The sequence below is a fragment of the Poromitra crassiceps genome (assembly GCF_964638095.1).
Source record: "Poromitra crassiceps genome assembly, chromosome: 14".
Lineage (NCBI taxonomy): Eukaryota > Metazoa > Chordata > Actinopteri > Beryciformes > Melamphaidae > Poromitra > Poromitra crassiceps.
This window is the reverse complement of record NC_139633.1, coordinates 1045380-1064300: the sequence shown is the minus strand read 5'-3', so window position 1 is coordinate 1064300 and position 18921 is coordinate 1045380. Positions and strand designations below refer to the sequence as shown.

General features: G+C 45.9%; 1 protein-coding gene across 1 annotated transcript in view; it reads right to left on the bottom strand.

The window, feature by feature from the left end:
- ehbp1 (EH domain binding protein 1) overlaps positions 1 to 18060 on the bottom strand; it is a gene marked incomplete at its 3' end in the record, with an annotated part of 171447 nt that extends 153387 nt beyond the window's left edge. The window contains exons 1-2 of the mRNA XM_083651190.1: positions 17825 to 18060; positions 16836 to 17296 (exon numbers count right to left, since the gene is read on the bottom strand). Coding sequence (XP_083507316.1) covers positions 16836 to 16939 — 104 coding nt within the window. The 5' untranslated portion in view covers positions 16940 to 17296; positions 17825 to 18060. The remainder of the gene's footprint in view (positions 1 to 16835; positions 17297 to 17824) is intronic.
- Positions 18061 to 18921: the final 861 nt, after the last annotated feature.

The following is an 18921-nucleotide window of genomic DNA, read 5'->3' as shown; positions in this document are numbered from 1 at the left end:
GTAGAGATTAACCTGGAAGCCAACCGTGAGCACTTGACTGAAGAGAGAGGGTTAGAATCTAATAAGCAGAGAGGTTGTAGGAATGAAGTGAAGATCACACACTCCATCCAGAGGGAAGATGGAGGTTAAGTGATAGGCTAGTTCTTACTCTCTTAGCACAGAGAAGAAGGCCTATTGGGAGCAGAGCAGAGGTAACGGTTGAAAAAGAGGAGCAGACATGGTGATCATGATCCACAGCCAAGAGGAGAACATGAAATGAAATCTTTATTTGCTGAGAAGACTGTCTGGATTGGCTTGACAGACATGGAGGGGGCGGAGCCACTGGAAGCGAGTAACAAATGGCGCGGGTTACAGCTCTGTGCTGCGACTGGGAGGAAGAAGACAGATTAGATCAGAGAGAAGTTCGTAATTTATTGACTTGTGATTCTGTTTTGAATTTTGATTTGTGCCTGCCTGGAGCGCTTCCTTCTTTTCACTTAGCCAAATGGAATGACGTAAAAACAGCACAAGACTTCACTAGGATCAGAAGCCAACAGACTCATTCATTCTGATGTTTACGTTGATTTAGTGACAACTTGGATGTAAACGAATCGGATAGATCAATACAAACCCACAGCTAATGTGTTAGCTGGTTGAAGTGCAAGTCATACATGCACACCAAGCAGTGTAGGAAATTAGAAAAATATTTTCAGGGCAAAAAATGGCGGCATTTACAAAATTTGGGGGTGGACTTTAATCTTTTTTTTTTTATTAACACGTTCACTGCCGTTGACGAGATATCTCGTCTTAAAAAAAAACAGTTGACTGCCGTTGACGAGATATCTCGTCTTAACACGTTCACTGCCAATGACGTGTTGATACGTCAAAAAAAAATGCAACGGTTGACTGCCAATGACGTATTGATACGTCAAAAAAAAAAAAATAATTTTGACGGTGGGATGTGCATCTAACCCTTTTACATCTTCTATATAAATATGGGAGCCACCGAACGTGTACAACCCATTCCACCGACCCACTAAGTGGCGACAGTGCTCTCCAGACTAGAAAAAGCAGAGCCAAAACTGCAGGGGAACGCGCGATGAAACCATTCTCATACTGTAAAATGGATTGGCGAAAACGCTTTCGTTTTCGCGCTGGTTGCTGGCGGTGGGGGATTGCAAATTTGCATAATAGATTATGGGTGCAACACACTTTGAAACACGCAGCATAAATAAGACCAGAATCGCAAAAGCTTCATCAAAGCTCTCAACCGAAACCCCAAGAAACGAGCGAGCCCATCCAGACTTGCCCAGCGGCCGCCAGCAGACAGGAGCAGCAGCAGCAGCAGCAGAAACGAGCTTATGACACGCCCGCTGCAGCCAAGAAGAACACACACGGAGGGAGGAGTTTGAATGAGAGGGGGGTTTCCTGCTGTTATGGAGGAAATTACTGTTCAAAACTATTGTTTAGATGTCTGACGTCTTACTGATGCCAAAAATGAATGGTTAAAGTGACTGTTCTATCGAATTTCACAAAAAGCCATTTATCTCAGAATAAATTTTCAGACGCTGAAACCATGCTGTATTCTACTGCTAATGCCTACATAACTACTAACTCTACAAACTAACTCTTTTAGACAGAGAAAGCACACATTCTATTAGTTCTTTTGAGATCATTTGTGTTCACAAAATCTTAGCAGAAAAGAATCCTCGGCTCTTGAAAGATGAGCCAGAATCCTCAAAAAAAAAACTTGGCAGAACCTACCTACAGTATTGAAAAAACGGCTGGCAGTGAATGTGTTAAAAAAATAATAATAAAAAATTGACGGTGGGACGTCGATCAACCCCTTTTACATCTCATATTAAAATATGGGAGGTATTGAATGTGTATAATCTATTTTACCGACCCACTAAGTGGCGACAGTGCTCTCCAGACGAGAGAAAGCCAAGCAAAAACAGCCGCGTGAGGAAGCCATTCTCATGAAAATGGATTGGCGAAAACGCTTTCGCTTTCGCGCAGGGAGCTGGCGGTGGGGGATTGCAAATTTGCATAATAGATTACGGGTGGAACACACTTTGAAACACGCAGCATAAATAAGACCAGAATCGCAAAAGCTTCATCAAAGCTCTCAACCGAAACCCCAAGAAACGAGCGAGCCCATCCAGACTCGCCCAAAGAGCGGCCGCCAGCAGACAGGCAGCAGCAGCAGCAGCAACTCGCTTGTGACACGCCCGCTGCAGAGCCAGGGAGGCAGGAGGAGAACACACACGGAGGGAGGAGTTTGAAGGAGAGGGGGGTTTCCTGCTGTTATGGAGGAAATTACTGTTCAAAACTATTGTTTAGATGTCTGACGTCTTACTGATGCCAAAAATGAATGGTTAAAGTGACTGTTCTATCGAATTTCACAAAAAGGCATTTTTCTCAGCTTAAATTTTCAGACGCTGAAACCATGCTGTATTCAAGTGCTAATGCCTACATAACTACTAACTCTACACACTAACTCTTGACAGAGCCAGCGCAGACAGAGCCCTAGGCAGGCAGAGCCAGCGCAGACAGAGCCAGCGCAGACAGAGCCAGCGCAGACAGACAGAGCCCTAGGCAGAGAGGAGCCAGCGCAGACAGAGCCAGCGCAGACAGAGCCAGCGCAGACAGAGCCAGCGCAGACAGAGAGGCTGACAGGAGGAGTCAGAGAGCAGCCACGGAAAATAGGAAAAAACAAGGAGGGCAGATGATGGATGATGAGTCACTAAGGCGAAGATACCGGAGCATCACTGAGACAACAGAGCCGATGGGGATTTGCTAAGCGAATAAAATTATTGTGCGGAGTAAATGGATTTTCAGAGTATTTCGGAAAAGTAATGCACCTTATAATTATTGGTCAATTTCTTATCTACATTGTCGCCATGGAGGGCTTGCCTCAGCAGCATTTGATCTTCTTCTTTCTTCTCTTGTTTTATAACCTTTATTTATACAGGCCAGGGGGCGTGTCACTGAGAGCAATCACACACACATTCATACCTGGAAGCTGACCAGTACAACCACAGTCTGATCTGTTGGCCACTGAGCAGCTCCACTGGAGCGGTTGGGGGTTAAGGGCCTTGCTCAAGGGCACCTCAGTGGTGGTAATGAGGGAGGGGCAAGCACTGCCTTTTCACTTTCCCCACCCAGATTTATCCTACTGGTCTGGGGATTGAAGCGAGAAGTTTTAATGCATTAGCTTTAATTGTGGGTGGTAACAGCTTGCAGATGATAATTTTCTATAGTTTTCTTTTCTGTTTTTATCACATTTGTGGCTCATCTGGATCCAGACCATAGCTTACCTCACCTAGGATTTATGCCGGTTTAAGGTTTCTACGGTTACCCCACCCACTAGTAGTTTCATTCATAAAGATGAACAAACATCTTATAGACGGGAAATGTTCAACCATTTTGGAGCCAGTGACTCATTATGTTGCTGGTTGCTGGGAGCATTGGGAACATCTACATTGCTGTGACCGTTGAGGGAGGGTGAGCAAGAAGAATCTGGGCTAGAAATAAGTCTTCAGTAGGATTATGCTACTGGCATGTGGAGTGGTTGTGGTGGGAAATGATCAGCAACCAGCAGTCAAATCATGGTAAACACAGACTGTGTGACTGTGTGACTGTGTGACTGTGTGTTAGATAAGCTAGCAAGCTTATCTAATGTAGCAGCCACTGTGGCAGGTATCCAACCAGGAGGTCCTATAGCCTTTCTAAAAGCTTAACAGGCAGGTAAAACAGTGGAACAGGATTAACTGACCTGTAGAGAAACCCACTTTGTTTCACACCACAGCTGAACAGACACTGAATTCCCTCTGCAAGTCAACCACATTTTCTTTAGAGTAGAGGTTGGTTTTGTTACCTGCTTCAGGGGCTGATATGATAACACAGATCAACTCAGCAGCACTGCCTACATTTAACAGTACAGCACTGCTGTCCTTTTCCCATCCTGACACAAACACAGCTCTTCAGATTGCTACATGCTCTCCTGACCTGGACTGAAGGTGTCTCTCTGACACCAGCAGAGACACACACACACACACACACACACACACACACACACACACACACACCATTGAGCGCTTCACAACCCTGTCATGTGACATGTCACGTGGCTATTTATTTGTGTGTTCACACACCGTGTGTGTAGACAGACGCTTGTACGATGGTTTGTGTGAGTAATGCATGCGGGTGTATGTACTCGCATGTGTGTGTGCCTACATCTGTGCGTATATCTTTACGTATGCTGTTCCTGTGATTTTGTCTTTGTGTATTTGTGTGCACAAGTTTACACATAGACTTGAGACTGTGTGGTGTGTGTGTGTGTGTGTGTGTGTGTGTGTGTGTGTGTGTGTGTGTGTGTGTGTGTGTGTGTGTGTGTGTGTGTGAGTGTGTGTGTGTGTGCATGCGTGCGTGCGTGCGTGTGTGTGTGTGTGTGCATGTTGTCTGCATCCATGATTGCAGCACTGAACAACTGCAGTCGGGTGGATTCCACTGCAGAGCAGTTAAAATGACATTACCAAAAAAAAGAGAGGGCGGAGAAACAAGGGAGGGAAGCAAGAAGGAAGAGAGATCGAGCAATCAAGAGATAGAGAAAGAGAGGGGGAGAAAAGAGGGGGAGACGGAGCGTAAGAGAGGGAGGAGAGGAGATGAGATGAGAGAGAGGTAGAGAGAGAGAGGAGATGAGATGAGAGAGAGAGAGGTATAGAGAGGGAGGAGAGGAGATGAGAGAGAGAGAGGTATAGAGAGGGAGGAGAGGAGATGAGAGAGAGAGGTATAGAGAGGGAGGAGAGGAGATGAGAGAGAGAGAGGTATAGAGAGGGAGGAGAGGAGATGAGAGAGAGAGGTATAGAGAGGGAGGAGAGGAGATGAGAGAGAGAGGTATAGAGAGGGAGGAGAGGAGATGAGAGAGAGAGAGGTATAGAGAGGGAGGAGAGGAGATGAGAGAGAGAGAGGTATAGAGAGGGAGGAGAGGAGATGAGAGAGAGAGAGGTATAGAGAGGGAGGAGAGGAGATGAGAGAGAGAGAGGTATAGAGAGGGAGGAGAGGAGATGAGAGAGAGAGAGGTATAGAGAGGGAGGAGAGGAGATGAGAGAGAGAGAGGTATAGAGAGGGAGGAGAGGAGATGAGAGAGAGAGGTATAGAGAGGGAGGAGAGGAGATGAGAGAGAGAGAGGTATAGAGAGGGAGGAGAGGAGATGAGAGAGAGAGGTATAGAGAGGGAGGAGAGGAGATGAGAGAGAGAGGTATAGAGAGGGAGGAGAGGAGATGAGAGAGAGAGAGGTATAGAGAGGGAGGAGAGGAGATGAGAGAGAGAGGTATAGAGAGGGAAGAGAGGAGGAGAGAGAGAGAGGTATAGAGAGGGAGGAGAGGAGATGAGAGAGAGAGGTATAGAGAGGGAGGAGAGGAGATGAGAGAGAGAGGTATAGAGAGGGAGGAGAGGAGATGAGAGAGAGAGGTATAGAGAGGGAGGAGAGGAGATGAGAGAGAGAGGTATAGAGAGGGAGGAGAGGAGATGAGAGAGAGAGAGGTATAGAGAGGGAGGAGAGGAGATGAGAGAGAGAGAGGTATAGAGAGGGAGGAGAGGAGGAGAGGAGATGAGAGAGAGAGGTATAGAGAGGGAGGAGAGGAGATGAGAGAGAGAGGGAGGAGAGGAGATGAGAGAGAGAGGTATAGAGAGGGAGGAGAGGAGATGAGAGAGAGAGAGGTAGAGAGAGGGAGGAGAGGAGATGAGAGAGAGAGGGAGGAGAGGAGATGAGAGAGAGAGAGGTATAGAGAGGGAGGAGAGGAGATGAGAGAGAGAGGTATAGAGAGGGAGGAGAGGAGGAGAGGAGGAGAGAGAGGTATAGAGAGGGAGGAGAGGAGATGAGAGAGAGAGGTATAGAGAGGGAGGAGAGGAGATAAGAGAGAGAGGTATAGAGAGGGAGGAGAGGAGATGAGAGAGAGAGGTATAGAGAGGGAGGAGAGGAGATGAGAGAGAGAGGTATAGAGAGGGAGGAGAGGAGATGAGAGAGAGAGGTATAGAGAGGGAGGAGAGGAGATGAGAGAGAGAGAGGTATAGAGAGGGAGGAGAGGAGGAGAGGAGATGAGAGAGAGAGGTATAGAGAGGGAGGAGAGGAGATGAGAGAGAGAGAGGTATAGAGAGGGAGGAGAGGAGATGAGAGAGAGAGGTATAGAGAGGGAGGAGAGGAGATGAGAGAGAGAGGTATAGAGAGGGAGGAGAGGAGGAGAGAGAGAGAGAGGTATAGAGAGGGAGGAGAGGAGATGAGAGAGAGAGGTATAGAGAGGGAGGAGAGGAGATGAGAGAGAGAGAGGTATAGAGAGGGAGGAGAGGAGATGAGAGAGAGAGAGGTATAGAGAGGGAGGAGAGGAGATGAGAGAGAGAGGTATAGAGAGGGAGGAGAGGAGATGAGAGAGAGAGAGGTATAGAGAGGGAGGAGAGGAGATGAGAGAGAGAGAGGTATAGAGAGGGAGGAGAGGAGGAGAGGAGAGCGTTAATGATAGTGTGTGTGCGAGCCACCCCAGATGACAGCAGTGGGCTTGGTGCAAGAAAACAATTACAGGAGCAGAAGAGGAGGCAGAGATCAGGAGATCTACTGTATGTAACGTAACGTAATGTAATCTAAGGTAATCTAAGGTAATCTAATCATGTCAAATGTAATTTGGGAAGCTATAAGACAGGGATGCAAACTCATGGATAGTGAAAAGGTGACAGATACCAGGGCAGCAAAAACAACAAAAACCTTTCAATCTTTCCAATATGACAATATTCTGAATCAAACCTTCAGTCCTTCATATTTCATAAATCGCCTGACTGAAATAAATCAGCAGAAATGGAAGTCACTTTGCTACAAAGTACCTCTCAGCTCATGTCAAGGACAATGCACATACAAATGAATATAATTAATAATTTTATTTTCTCCCAAATCACACAACAGACATATTCTGCCCTCTAGCTGAGTGAGCAGCACTGAATGTTCCTGTTTCTATAGACGTTTGGCTATATTTCATGCATACACTATCAGTTGGCAGAAAGACATAACCTAATACTCATTAAGTAATGAGGAAGGCCACTTCTGCTATAACAGCATTAGCCTTTCCCCCCCAGATTCCAGGACTTAACATACTGACGTCTGGGCGTCTGGGTAGTGTAGCGGGAGATTACCTGCCTACCAACACGAGGGTCGCAGGTTCGCGCCCCTGTATTACCTCCGGCTTGGCTGGGCGTCCATACAGGCACGATTGACTGTGTCTACTCTGCGGGTGGGAAGCCAGATTAGGGGTATGTGTCCTGGGAATTGGCCAAGTACAATAGATCCTTTTCACAGGGGCCATTTTGCATCGAAAAGGCAGGATAAACACAGGTGCAAGACACTAATGTGTCTTAGTGTTTTGCTTGCACCTGTGTTTATTACCCTGCCTTTTTGACATAAAATGGACCTGTGAAAAGGGTGTATTGGGGAGAAAATGGGGGGGGAAATCAGGAGAAAAAAGACATACTGGCGTCTGAGTCTGTGATCCCAGTTTTCGTCTCAAGTAGCAACAAATGTAAAATATACACAATATGCAAACACACAACCCCACAACACAATGGTACTGAATGGCTGTCTCAGTACACTTTTAACACAAATTCTGTGGTTCCACCCATAATTCAGGACCCCCGAAACTCTATAGCACCATAACGACCATATCAAAGTTGAAACTCTATAGCACCATAAGGACCATATCAAAGTTGAAACTCTATAGCACCATAAGGACCATATCAAAGTTGAAACTCTATAGCACCATAAGGACCATATCAAAGTTGAAACTCTATAGCACCATAAGGACCATATCAAAGTTGAAACTCTATAGCACCATAAGGACCATATCAAAGTTGAAACTCTATAGCACCATAAGGACCATATCAAAGTTGAAACTCTATAACACCATAAGGACCATATCAAAGTTGAAACTCTATAGCACCATAAGGACCATATCAAAGTTGAAACTCTATAGCACCATAAGGACCATATCAAAGTTGAAACTCTATAGCACCATAAGGACCATATCAAAGTTGAAACTCTATAGCACCATAAGGACCATATCAAAGTTGAAACTCTATAGCACCATAAGGACCATATCAAAGTTGAAACTCTATAACACCATAACGACCATATGAAAGTTGAAACTCTATAGCACCATAAGGACCATATCAAAGTTGAAACTCTATAACACCATAACGACCATATGAAAGTTGAAACTCTATAGCACCATAAGGACCATATCAAAGTTGAAACTCTATAGCACCATAACGACCATATGAAAGTTGAAACTCTATAGCACCATAAGGACCATATCAAAGTTGCCTGGCTTCAGGAACGTGTCGAGGCCTTCAAACAGCGAAGTGTCTAGCTGGCCACGTCAGACAAGATGATGTTTGGCTGCCAGCGAGATGATGAACAGTCACCATGAGGACACACACATGCTCACCAGAAGACAAACATGTCACAGCCCAACACATGGCAGTGAGGGATCAGCCAAGTTCCAGCATGATGCCTCAACTGCTTTAACTGGATCTCTTGTCAGAACAGAACTCCTGTTCAGTTCTAGCCGGAGCGTCCCCGCTTTTCTTCAGGAAAGTACTTCTGCTGTGTATTTGCTTCCTAAATTACAACGTCTTGTAATGTTACATTATTATTTCAGAAGGTGGTGAATGCACGAGTCACAACATGTACACAAGAGTACATGAGAGCGTTTTGGCGCTGTTAGTGTGTGTATTTGCTGACTTAACGGGGGGTAGGCTAACCCGTTCCATAGACTACCAGTCATTGTGCTAAGCTAGCTAGCAGGAGGGCGCATAGCTACTTTTCTATTGCGCACACAGAGAAAAGAAGGGCATCTTCTCCTCTCACTAATGGGAAAATGGCAAATGGGTAAATCTCCCAAAGTGTTGCGCATTGTGTTCCTTCAAAGACGAGCTGAGGTGGCACTTCAGGGGTGTGAGAAACTGCCTGCTACTGGTTGCTTTAAAAGCATCAGTGGTGTCAGTTTGATGGAGTTTATGATTGTGTTGTTGTTTTTTGGTGGTGCAAAAAACAACAACACAACACTTTGATTTAGGGATGTAGTTTTTACCAGTACAGCCCTGAGAGTGACCCACCTCTGCATTTACCACTACAGCCCCCTAGAGTGGCTCTGACACACTGATCTCCCTGAGGAGAGCAGGAGTATAAACAGGACATAACAGACATTTATCTGTCAGCAGTCAGAGCCTTACATAGGTTACCCCGAGTGAGCGGTGTGTGTGTGTGTGTGTGTGTGTGTGTGTGTGTGTGTGTGTGTGTGTGTGTGCGTGTGCGTGTGTGCGTGCGTGTGCGTGTGTGTGAGAGAGAGAGAGAGAGAGAAAGAGAGGGTGAGTCAGTGATTCAGTGTATGGGTGAGAGACATAGTGAGAGTGTGTGTGTGTGTGTGTGTGTGCGTGCGTGCGTGCGTGCGTCATGATTGATGCTTGCCCCCGGGTGGTTGATATGAAAACTTCTTCCTCAGAACTCTTGAACTTTCCCTGTCACGTCGTGAGGGAATCACGACTGTCTTGATTAGCCACGGGTTGCGTGTGGCGAGCTCAAGTTACAGTGAAATCGATAGCGTCTGTTACGTCCGCGGCATAACGCTCGTAGCCTTGACACGCGAGTCAGCGTGCCTGTCAGTGCTAACGACCCGCCTCCCCTTTTGATGCTGTTTTTCACCCGTATATTGAGCCAGGCGAGCGGAGTAACAACACATTCTCCCTCACACAACATGACAGAGCCTCAGGGGGACAGGAGCAGGGTGAGTGAGGGTTGCATTCAGGCATCAGTTCACACCTGGGAGTTATGCAGCCAACATCTCGCCTCTCGCAGGAGAGAGAAGAGTCATGACAAACTATTTCATATAGACTACGAAAGGAGGGTACACCCCCCCCTGGCCCCTGGACTAACCGTGCAGACTTGAACATGTCTTACTTTTGGTCTGTATGAACTGCTTTGTTTTACTATTGTCCTATACTGTCGAACCCCAAATCCATGTTTAAAAAAAAACTTGAGTGTGTTGGACATATATTTACGAAAGACAAACTGGGTGCAGGAGGATTTAAGCAGGAGCAAGCATAACCCTTTGTTCACACCAGGCACTTAACAGAAGCAGAGCTGAAGCTGAGCTCACGCTAAACCGGGTCACCCAAGAAGCACTCTCTTTTCCTCAGCGCGCCTTGTCCCCGCCCACAACTTCCAGTGACTTCATGCCTGGCAGCTTCACGCTTTGAAAATAGAACAGAATCCTGAATGATCGCTTCAGCGTGGCTTGAGTGTGGTACGCGCGCGGCTGGTGTGGACGGCCTCGCCTGTTAACAAGGACGCCGAAATAAAACTTGTGGCTTGAGCGTTGCTTCGGCGTACGGTGTGAACGCCCTGTAAGCTGAGGCTGGCATCCACCTGAGCAGTGAGCAGTGCACCCGTCCCTGGAGAAAAACACTTATTTACACTTATTCAAGTGACAAAACATTTTTGGGCGAGGTCACATGGGGGATCATTTTAACCACAATCATCCTTGCAGCCTCCCCACTCATCACCTCCCCCACAGCTGCTGCTACACAGCTACTGCTACACAGCTACACAGCTACACAGCTACACAGCTGCTGCTACACAGCTACACAGCTACACAGCTACACAGCTGCTGCTACACAGCTACACAGCTGCTGCTACACAGCTACACAGCTACACAGCTGCTGCTACACAGCTACACAGCTGCTGCTACACAGCTACACAGCTGCTGCTACACAGCTACACAGCTACACAGCTACACAGCTGCTGCTACACAGCTACACAGCTACTGCTACACAGCTACACAGCTGCTGCTACACAGCTACACAGCTACACAGCTACACAGCTACACAGCTGCTGCTACACAGCTGCTGCTACACAGCTGCTGCTACACAGCTGCTGCTACACAGCTGCTGCTACACAGCTACACAGCTACACAGCTGCTGCTACACAGCTGCTGCTTTACTGGCTAAATGTTGCTTCAATGCATGGAGGCGTGTGATGAACACGACTGAATCATCTCGTCCACTGTCCCTCTGCACTGTACAGGACATTCTGCTGTCCCCTGTACCATGTGGTCGGCGCTGGTCGCAATTTCATGCAGAATTTACTGCCAAAAATGTGCAGCCCTGCTGGTTTATATTACTACCATCAAGATAATACAATATTAAATGCATACGTCCTCAACCAGCAAGTATGCCTTGGCTTTAATAGGCATTTCTTCAAAGCATCTTCAAGTCGTGTCTTGACAATTTCATTTTCTATTTCCATGATTTCTTGTGGTGCCCTTTAGAATGTACTGCAAAGAGGCGCTTAGGAAAGAGCGAGCAGCCATCAGGAAAAGGGTGACACGGGAGGTGGTGCGAGTATCCATCATCACAAACACACATGGCAGATTTAACATGTGGTCTGCTCCTGCCTGCTCAGCAGCTCAAAGCAGTGCCAGTGGAAGAGGTCAGAAGGTCACAAGAAACACGGCAGCGGCGCTACTGTACATTTCATCTTCAGCTCTTACAGCCGAGGCCAGTTAAAGACCTGCGCTGTGTGAGATCTCAAAAATCAACCTCTCTGGAGGAGAGGGAGAGGGGTTGGGGTTTTTGGGGGCAGGCAGGAAATGCAGGAGTAAACAAGACAAGATTCTCTCCATAGTAACATCTTAGTGTGCTGCTGACTCAGGTGCTATACTAAGAGTTTGCATAAAAAAAAATCCGCTTTTCAAATCAGGCTCATGCAGATGCCTCAAACTAAGTCCAACATGCTACAACAACAACGCACAGTAAGGCCTTGACCACACTGATCCGTGGTGTCTGTCCGTGTGCGTTAATTTCTCTGTTCACTTCCATTCATTTTCAATGACAGCTGTCCGACTGTCCGTGGAGCACTCAGAAGCGTACGTATCCAGAAAATTTGCATACGTTTTGATGGACAGAAAGTTGAAGAGGAATGAACTTTTTCTGAATGGACGTATCGGATGGTCGGATGGTCGGATAGTCACTGTCTGTTTAGCCAATCAGAGTCGAGGTCTCGAGAGGAGGCGTTCCGAGATTTGTTTCAACTTTTCAAAGAAGATGGCGGCCGAGGCGGTGAAGGAGGCTATAATTAATGCTGTGTACACCATCCCGCTGTTGTACAACGTGATAGTCAGTGTCACCGTCTGATTTCACCATCTAATCTGGTCATTCGGTGGCATTTTATTGCCACATAAGTAACGTAGCGCACAGAGCTAACAGCTAGCTGACACCAGCTTTCTTCTTCTCTCGGTTTATAGGCGGGTCGCTGACACCTTCAAGGTGCTTACCGCCACCTGCTGTACAAGTAGGTTACTTGTACATGCAACGGACATAAATCTATCCGTCTATCTGTTCTGTCCATTTTCTGACGGATCAGTGTGGCCAAGGCCTAAGTTAGTAGCTACAATGCAGGAGCATACAGGAGCTACAACAACAACGCACAGTAAGTTAGTAGCTACAATGCAGGAGCATACAGGAGCGCATCACAATTGTTTGAGGGTGCATCAATTCACACAATATGTCCACAGTGGAAATCAGTAGAGAACAGAGTTTTTAACGTAGTTATCGTCAGCTTGGTGCTACAAGCATTTTTATTCTCTTATTCTCTTTCTAGTGGAAGACTGATTTGAAAACATGAGGAAGGGCAGGGCAAGTGACATGGATAGCTGAATGATCCATTACTGAATCAGCATGTTACATACCACAAATGAAAAGGGACAGTAATGATCAGATGTTAAAGCGCCATTCTGTCGATTTTCTATTTGGGGGAAACTGCACCCACACCTGAATGCTGCACTTCGCTGTTTGTACGTTCGGATATCAGACTTACTGTATTTTACCGTTTCTGCTTGTACTCTCCACTTTGCTTAGCTTTCTGCAGTGTTTATAACTGGTTCACTGGGGGGGGGGGGGGGGCGAAATAGCTCCAAATATCCTCAAAATGTTCTTGTCTCGACTTGTTTCAGTGAGAGAAGTAGCTAATCGTGCCGCTAATCAAGCTAGCAAGCCAAACATGTTTCACTTCCTATACGTATTTCACAAATAACATTCCATTAGTTTGCCTGCAGAAAACTTTTAATTTGAAGGAGCTGTGCAGGAAATGGACTCAGACAGACACAGAGGTCATCAAGTTTTAATGCCAAGTCTGATTTGACGCTGAAAGGGGTGTGTGAGTGGAATGCTAACTATCCCTCCACTCCTCAGAGGAGTCGACCACAGGAAGTGGGCCACCACAGACATAGGCCAAAAGTTAATTTACAAACATAAAAGATGTGGAGAAACATAGGCTCCGTCACTACACTACATTCCTATTGTGTCAATAGAGAGGCAAAGTGAAACGTCACTTCCTGTTTCAGCACTGGACCAGAGATTTTTTTGATGGCCAAGGAGGTAGAGGCATTCGTGGGTGGGTTCATTTCACTCTAGAGAGTTAAAACAGTCAAATAGACAGAAAATTCAAATGTATAGCTGTAAGATGTAATGCAGCATTTAAGACCAGGAAAAGACCATGTATAAACTAGGCTATATCACAATACAACAAGAACCAAAGTCGCTAGAGGATCCCTAGTGTAGTCTGATATCATCGCCAAATCGCTCAGCTCTACAGCTAAATACTGAACCCCATCTGCTCCATGGGCGATGCCCCCGGCAGAAGCAGAAGCCCCTGCACTCTGTGAAACGGTGCGTGCATGTTCTGCAGGATGTGCAGCAAATTGTGCAAAGAAAACAAACCCCTAATTATGTTTTCCGCTTAATCTGTCAAATTGCGAGGATCTCTCCGCTCCATATCGGGAGTCTCATCTTAAGTAAAATGTCAAAAAATGTAATTAAAAGGGTTCCATCTGGAATGAGTCTTCTCCCTCCAGAGAAGAGAGAAGGGTTTGAGCAGGTACAGGTTTAGTCTGGCTGGCTGGCTAAAAGTGCTCACGCAAGCTCACACCACAACCACATGATCAGAGGAGTTAAGCTACTGATCACACCCTCAGGCACGGGAATCACATGTGAAGAACCACACAGTCAGAATAGCCGGGGCACTTCTTTGTAGTAACGGCTATCTAGGAATTTGTGTAAGTCCCTCTGCATGCGTGAGACAGTCAGCTGTATAAAATGTGGATGTGAAATGCATATTTAAAAGCATGCACACATCATGACGCAAGAGTGCAAACTGTAAGCCTTTTTGGTCTGATAATAAAAGTAATAAAAGGGCTGCGGGATTTCAAAAATCATCCCTGAAGATTTTGGGGGGATTTGAGATCCATTTGAGCTCTGGGGACTGTTTCCACTCAGCGTAGGTGGAAAGTTTCCACCGCAACAATAACATACCGTACCGATGAAGTCCGAGGAAGGCAGAAACCCTGCGCCAGTGCTCGCTCACACACTCCCGACCATGCGTACCTACACACACTCACTCCAAGGCAGGCGGAGGAGAGCTCGCGCCAAAGCACTCTCAAATATTGCTTGTACACACACACTAGGCCTGTGAATCTTCACTGGCCTTACGATTCGATTACGATTAATCTGTCAACGATTCGATTCGACGATGCATCGCGATGCATCTGGATACAGCTCCAACAGTATAGCAGCTCCAAGTATCAAATAAATCCTCAATTTTCTGTAATATTACTGCACGTGGCTACTTTTTCATCAATTAATACAAGCAGTCAGATAAATATCAAGTCCCTTTTTTACTTTAAAGTGCTTTAAAATATGAATGTCAACAGAAATTTAAACATAAAAGATTCAACGATTCATCTGTCAACGATTCGATTCACATCGATTATATGATTAATTTTGACACCCCTAACACACACACACGCACACACGCACACACGCTCACACACACACACACACACACACACACACACACACAGGTCAGAGGCTCTCTAAACAGTGTATTAACAGGCTCATTGCATCCTATTTTCTGAATGTAAACGTAAACTTTAAAGCTGCCATTTTTGCTGAGCTATACCATCACACAAAGACTAGTGGATCACTACTGCTAGCATGACAATGGACATGATGATCCAACCTTCACATACTGATAGACATCCTTAAACTAGTCTGTAGTGTATGGAAGACACATTTGAATGAACTCAAACTGAGTCATGAAATATCAGTTACCCATCAAATTTCTCCACTGAAATACATACTAGAAGATCGCCGCTCGGATTGCAAAACAAGGCGTACTACCGACTAAGCTCCGAGCCCACCCACTACCCTTTGCTCTGGGAAGAGAGAGACGTACATTTTTCTCATTCCATTCTCCAACACGTTAACATCTGTCCCAGGTCGAAGCTCTGTTGGTCTGTGTTAGACACGCCTAAGGCAAGCCGCTTCAGAATACATGTCTCCAGGCAACATCCTCACGCCCAAACCCCCCCTGCTTTTCACTCATTACTCACTAACAGTTACAGCACACGTACCTGCTGGCTAAACTATCTCCCCTCGTTATCTTGACTACTGAAAACATACCCACCTGTGAGCTCCCCATTCCCCTTTTGTATTGAATAGTGTTCACTCATTCTTCCGTACAGACATATGTTTGGCTCATAATTTCATAGCTACAAGCTGAAGGAGCGGGAAAGGCCCCTCATTTATAACTATTAAAAACACACACTTTCATTAGAGCTCATGTTAGTAGTGAGTGAGTGTTTGATTCTTGCAGTCTGGGTCAAATGCCGAATTCAAGTCATTTCATAAGAAGTGGAATGACGGGATGACGTCTGGTTGCTACAACTTTGTGTTCAGCATGCGTGTGTTTATCGTGTTAAACCGCCCACATCCAAAATCATTTTTATTTATCAATATAAAAATCAACCCATGTATGACCTGCAGCAGATACTGCTCACTTTGTTCATTGTATTGGTATAAATATAACTGACAACTTGAATTTGTATTATCTTGTACTGGCATCAGTGGATTTGCTGCCAAGTTCGACACACCTACACAATTTAGTGGGAGACACCGGAGCATAGAAGAATCCCCACATATCCTACTTGTAATTGCTATAAGAGGCTGATGTGAATGGTTCTTCTTCCCAGTTTGCAGTTATGCTAAATCTGATATGCCATGAACGCTGCAGCATAAGCCCCGCCCCCTGCAAATAATGCAATGACTTTAACACACTTGACGATTGGCACACACTCCAGTCGAATCTTTGAGACTTCATTGATCCCGTAAGGAAATTCTGTTTTGGCTTGTCCCCCTTCAGGCAGGTGAGAGCGTAGTACTAGGAAGTGGGAACACCTACGCAACAGCAAACCAGTGGAGCCAATAGGGATTCAGCGTCTTGCTCAAGGACACTTCAGCAGAGTGGATGCTGGCCACATGGGGGCTTGAACCCAGAATGATCTCTCTAAACCACTGGTTCACGCTGCCGCCCGATTCATTCATACACGAACACGCAAACCAAACAAATTCAGCGTTGGGGCACAAAAAAAATGAACATAGCAATTTCACAAGGCACCCGGGCCCCTCCCAGCATGCAGACATGCCCACACACCAAGGAGACTGTCTGTGTGTGTGTGTGTGTGTGTGTGTGTGTGTGTGTGTGTGTGTGTGTGTGTGTGTGTGTGTGTGTGTGTGTGTGTGTGTGTGTGTGTGTGTGTGTGTGTGTGTGTGTGTGTGTGTGTGTGTGTGTGTGTGTGAATTATGGCCACCAGGACCCGGCTCAGCATTCCAACACACACACACACACACAGACAGAGACATAGTTTTTCATGGGGCTTAAATGACAGCACAGCACTGTGGTTGCCTGTATCCCAACTCACCATTTCTTCGTGCATTCCACCATCAGCTCCTGATATGAAGCCACGAACTGGAATTTGGACGCATGCTTCCCCACACGTTGCAATCTTTTCCAAACCGAGGCCATGTTTCGTTAGGACCGGAGAGTTTGTGTGTACCTGTCCCGTCCTGGGCTTCCCTCCTTGGACTTCCTCGACGCGAATTCACACTCGGGCTGAATGTTTATATGTATCCAAACCAATGCAGCCCGCGTAGACTCATAGTTAATGCTTCACTGGGAGCACATTAGAAAAAGAAGATACACTGAACATCCAAGCCGAGCCGCTGGTCTTCACAAACTGCTTGATAAATCCAAGTAGACAGTGAATCTCTGCAGCAGTGGTCGAGGTGTGATTTGACGGCGCGCATGATGTTGGCAGGAAAATCACTCCATAATCTGATGTGTAATCCTCTGTGTGCATAATATTCCTTCCTGCTGAACACCCTGCGAACAGAAAGACAGTCAGTAGAGCAACAGCCAGTCTGTGAAGTCCTGTATCCTCCCTGATCTAACGTTAGACGCCAGCTGCGCGTGCCGACAGAGAAATCCATTGCCATAAAACAACCACTTCATTTAGCGTCAAATCATATGGCAATGTTGTATAAGAAAGTGTTTTAGGACTCCACCAGCGGGCAGCTATTTGCTGGAGTGGCAGGTCTGTGCTACAGCTACGTTAACTTGGTATGTTTGATAACTGTTAATCAATTATGGATTCGTATTCTGTAATGGTGACAGAGAGGTAAGTTAATAGCAACACACGGAACAAGTCGCTGTTGTCCATACATGCAATTTAGGCAAACTTCATTCGGAAATAACGTTAAGACCCAGATGGACATTTTGTAAACATGGTAATATTCCGTCGAATATCTGTGTTCCAGGGAATAGTCTGAACCGCTGTGCTCCGCTAACCATTCAGCCGCTAGGCTAGCGTGTTAACATGTGAAACTAAATGAAGTTTGACACCTAGCTTACCTTGTTATAATACCAAACGCATCATCCGCTAAGCAGCCTGATCAGCTGTGTTAAGAGAAGGCGAACTGTCCGACTGCCTGTGACAAACTAGCAGGCGAGCAAGCGTAGCCCGCTAGCTAATTATCACCTTTTTTGCAACGGGACCAGCAGCCATACAGTTAGCTAGCTTGCTAGCGAGGGCTAGCTATCATAACATGGCATGAGCGGAAACAGTTGCTCGCGAGCGGACTCATTTGCCGCCCGGGTAAGCGCAAGCTCGAAGACTCGTAGCTGAATGTGACAACATTTATTTGAGCTTGTCCAAAAAAGTGAACAAAAAAGTATTCCAACCCCAGGCGTAAATTCCGACAGCCGACTAGTCCGATGCATAAACACACCACACACCACACAGCGCTCCTCTCACTGAGCGAGTGCTCCTCCTGTCCTTTCACAGTGTCAAACTAGACACAATTAAAAGCTGCGCCCGGCCCTGGATTTTCAAAATAAACCCCTCCTAGACGATAATTCTACACATTATGTTGCAGTACAAATTGAGGATACCGTATATGTAAGGAGGAATATGTATCGACTCTAATAACAATTGTTGTTTTCTTCTTTAAATTGACCCTTTCATACAGCATTTTATGTACACATTTCTTTTAGAAGTGTAAAAAAATTGCTTTTATTTTGAAGACAAAATCAGTTTAGGTCTGCTTATGTTTTTTCTTTCTCTGGCTAGCTTGACGCAGCTCGCCTCTCCATCTCTCCATCATTCCCCTGCCGCCTGGATGACTGGATGACTGGTGTACAGAGGGCAAAGAAACGCCCCCGGGAATCTCCCATTGGTGCGACGCATGTGCCATTAACGGGTTGTTTACGGATTCATGAGGTATTTCGACATTGTTGTGTTATCACATTGGCCAAATCCAACATCAATCAAAGACATTTAATCTTTCACCATGCCTTCAGATAAAACCAGACGCTTTTTGCCTCTGGTTTGCCTGAGAATAATTTATAGGCTATAGCTATCATAATAAAAGAAAACAATGTTTAGTTTAGGCCTATACTCCTGTCTTTGACCAATACACACATATAATCTGTCGATAAGTAGGCTAGCT